The 4,074-nt window shown below is 39.4% G+C and overlaps 1 protein-coding gene across 1 annotated transcript in view; it reads left to right on the plus strand.

Moving 5' to 3' along the window:
• The window catches only part of KIAA0232 (KIAA0232 ortholog), a 46,704-nt gene that overhangs the window by 32,445 nt on the left and 10,185 nt on the right, over positions 1–4,074 (plus strand). The window contains 1 exon segment of the mRNA XM_017727672.1: positions 1–1,372. This exon segment is cut by the window's left edge and continues 3 nt beyond it. Within this exon segment, the coding sequence (XP_017583161.1) occupies positions 1–1,372 (1,372 nt within the window).

The raw sequence follows: 4,074 nt of genomic DNA on the forward strand, positions 1-4,074 counted from the left end.
TAGGGAAAGCAGTCCACATGGAGATGGCTACAGCTCAGGGGTTATTAAAGATATTTGGACAAATATGACAGACAGAAATTCTGCAGCAATGGTAGAAATAGAAGGAATAGAAGATGAATTGTTTTCAACGGATGTAAATAACTATTGCTGCTGTTTGGATACAGAAGCAAAAGTTGAAACCCTCCAGGAACCCAATAAAGCAGTGCAAAGATCAGAGTATCACCTTTGGGAAGGTCAAAAGGAGAATGTAGAGAAGAGAGCCTTTGTCTCAAATGATTTATCAAAAGTAGATGGTGGTGACTATACCACACCATCAAAACCCTGGGATGTTAACCAGGATAAAGAAAACTCATTTATACTTGGTGGTGTGTATGGGGAGCTCAAAACATTTAACAGTGATGGAGAATGGGCAGTGGTGCCACCTGGTCACTCAAAGGGGAGCTTACTGCAGTGTGCAGCTTCTGATGTGGTGACAATAGCTGGTACAGATGTTTTTATGACTCCAGGTAATAGCTTTGCTCCTGGCCACAGGCAATTATGGAGGCCGTTTGTATCATTTGAGCAGAATGAGCAATCAAAGAGTGGAGATAATGGATTAAATAAGGGTTTTTCTTTTATCTTCCATGAAGACTTACTGGGAGCTTGTGGTAATTTTCAAGTCGAAGAACCAGGGCTTGAATACTCATTCTCTTCCTTTGACCTGAACAATCCATTTTCACAAGTTCTTCATGTAGAGTGTTCATTTGAGCCAGAAGGAATCGCATCTTTCAGCCCTAGTTTTAAACCTAAGTCGATTCTGTGCTCTGATTCAGACAGTGAGGTTTTACACCCCAGGATATGTGGTGTTGATCGAACGCAGTACAGGGCTATACGGATTTCTCCAAGGACTCACTTTCGCCCAATTTCTGCATCTGAACTTTCTCCAGGTGGTGGAAGCGAGTCAGAATTTGAGTCAGAAAAAGATGAGGGAGGTATTGCTGTTCCTCCTCAAGTAGATGTATTTGAGGATCCACAAGCAGATCTCAAACCTCTGGAAGAAGATGCAGAAAAAGAAGGGCATTATTATGGAAAATCAGAGCTTGAATCTGGAAAATTCCTTCCCAGATTAAAAAAGTCTGGAATGGAGAAGAGTGCACAGACATCACTGGATTCCCAAGAAGAGTCGGCTGGGATGTTGCCAGTAGGAAACCAAGATCCCTGCTTAGAATGCAGTATGAAAGAATCTCTAGAAGGGAGAGTGGTGGAGAGCTCTAAAGTAAACTGCAGAATAGTGGAGCCACGTGAGGAGACTGGCAGGTTTTGCAGTTGTAAAGCAGGGTGTCATTTCCCCACGTATGAGGATAATCCTGTTTCTTCAGGAGAGCATGAAGAGGTATGTGGATATATAAAATTACAGAATTTGCAGCTGGCAGCTGATAACCAGCAGTTTGTCATGTGACAGTTTTGAGTAAATGTTTGTGATTGTATAGATCTCTAGAAAATACAGTTTTGTAGAGAAACTGGAGGTTCCATCTGAACATAAGAATAAACTTGCTTATTGTAAGGGTGACCGAGTGCTGGCGCTGGTTGCCCAGGAAGGTTGTAGAGTCTCCATCCTTGGAGATTTCAAAAGACATCTGGACAAGGTCCTGGGCAGCCTGCTCTACTGGGCCCAGCTTGAGCAGGGGGAGTTGGACATGATGACCTCCAGAGTTCCTTTTGAACCTCAGTCGTTCTGTGATTCTGTGAAAAATAAACCATCTTCAGGTATTTTGGTGTCATCTTGCATACCTTTAGAAATATATGCATGTGTACACTCATGTGGCTTTAAAATCTGTTTACCTTAGGTTTTTAGGTTATCTGATTTACATATAAAATGTTAAAATGTGCATAAATTTTGAGTAATGAAATATTACTGATTTTAATTCAAACATATTTTAAAATTCTGAAGAAAAAGATCTGAAGCCAGTCTTTTGAATATAGTTACTTCCAAGTAGAAGAATTTGGAGTTGAACTACTGGATGTAAACTTCAGCAAAGAAAGGCTTGTAAAAAGGCTTAATTGTCTGGAAATTAAAGCATCCTCTTGTCAGCATAGAGCCAAAAAGAAATAAAATGTGGATGCAAAATATCCATCACTACCACAGTACTATAAGAAAGACTCAGCATAAATATGGGTTAAGATCAGAGTTTTCTTTCCAGTAATTTTAGCCATAAGTTAAGTAATAATCAAGGTAAAAAATCCATTCTAGCCAAAAATACCCTGAGTTTTTCTTGCTGTGAGCTCCCTCTGCTCTTGAGTAGAAACATGTAACTATCAAAATCAATTAGATGTGTGGCCAGCCCAGAGATATTGTCTGGATAGGTATAAGTTACATCTTACATTTTCTTTTGCTTACATCTTATATTTTCTTTTCCTCTTCAGCCTCCTCTTGCACATACTCAGCAGTTGTAATATTTACGTTTGGAGGAAGTTTTTCCACTTTCAACTGAAGAGTTGCACCCAGCTTGTGTTGTGCAATTGCATATTTCTCAATTATAAGTTTGAAACACTAACTCATATACAGGCAAGCTAACCTTTCTCTTGCTAAAACTAAAGCTCACCTTTTTGTTGAACAAAATCAGACTTTCTTATTTTCCTTCTTCCTTATTTGCTTCTTCTCTCATCCTCCTTTAAATTAATTGCTTCTTTTCCCAGCATCAGTAAGTTGATATCTCCTGCTTGCACAAGAGAATCAAGTTTGTGGCTTTTCCAGACCCTTTCTAGACATCTTGCTTCCTCCTGCTCTGTTAAGTTAACAGAGATGAAGTGGCTTCAAAAATCTTTACTGGGGTCTAGGAAGTTTCTGTTTTTGTGCCAGGCCTTGCAGAAGGAGTCATCAAAAAAAATTAATAGACTGTAAGTCAGAACAGATTCTGTAATTGCCTTTTAGTACGAGTTGGGGAAATCTAACTTCATCATGCAGTAGGGAACAATGAACAAACAAATGATTATACAGTTACATGTGACAGCAAGAGCCTGAAGTTCCTTCCAGCCCTTTTCAGATCTTCTTTCTGGATGTGTAGTGCCCTGTGAGGCTGCTTATTCACTTCAACCACTTATCCATTCAAGAAACTAGTAAATGGCTGGTGGAAGTTTACAGTGGTACCATAGTTTATGGTAGCTCTGGGGCTTTTGGTAGTGAACAGTGCTCAGAAAGCTCTGGTATTTTATTTTATTTAAGTTCCTTAGTGCAAGAGGAAAACCTACTGCTTCCCTTGCTCAGGTCACATGATTTTGTAGGCATTTTCATAGCTTCAAAGTGATAAACCACTGAGAAGTACAAAGGGCCAACAACCCTCTCAGCAGTCTAGACTCCAGTTTGGTTTGCAATTAAGCTCTTCCTGGGGGGCCTGGGGAGCTTGGTTACCCCCTAAGCTCAGACAGCCTGGGTTAACTCATCCCCCTGTATCTACCGTGTCTCAAGAAGGTGTGAGCACACTCCGGGCTTTTCTAAGCACCAGTAGTTGGAGTCTGAAGGTAATTGGCTTTTTGGCACATTAAAAGTGTCTATAAAAGATGCGAGCCTTTTTTCTTTTTAAGAGTGGTATTACTTATTTTCACGAGCATTAAGCAAAATCAATATAAAATACCTAGAATTAGGACAGTCTAGGAGAAACTTTTCGTGGACACCCCACACATACATGCATGGGGGAAAAGCAGGCACTATGGTCTGGACTGATTAGTATAGATCAATATTTGTAAAGATTTTTTTTTTTTAATGAAACTTTCTGTGTTTCTATGCTTGACTTAGGACAGAAATTAAAGTCACTGTTTAACTCAGTCATCTAATGTAAAGTTTGAGTTGTGTTCTGAGGTACCTCCAACATTTTTGCATAAATAATGGATGTGAAAATACTAGTATAAACCACAGTGTAATAGTAACACATTCTGTTTTGCATCACTTAAACTGGAGTTACATATGTGCTGTGCAAACACACATCTCTGAATACCTCCTATTTATAAACAAGACTGTAGGAGAATCTGGTTCAGTTTCCTCCCTCTTACCTTCTATATTAGAGCACTTGTTTTAGAAATACAGTGTATTTTGCAGCA

This window comes from Corvus brachyrhynchos, unplaced genomic scaffold (genome assembly GCF_000691975.1).
Source record: "Corvus brachyrhynchos isolate BGI_N302 unplaced genomic scaffold, ASM69197v1 scaffold80, whole genome shotgun sequence".
Taxonomy (NCBI): Eukaryota; Metazoa; Chordata; class Aves; order Passeriformes; family Corvidae; genus Corvus; species Corvus brachyrhynchos.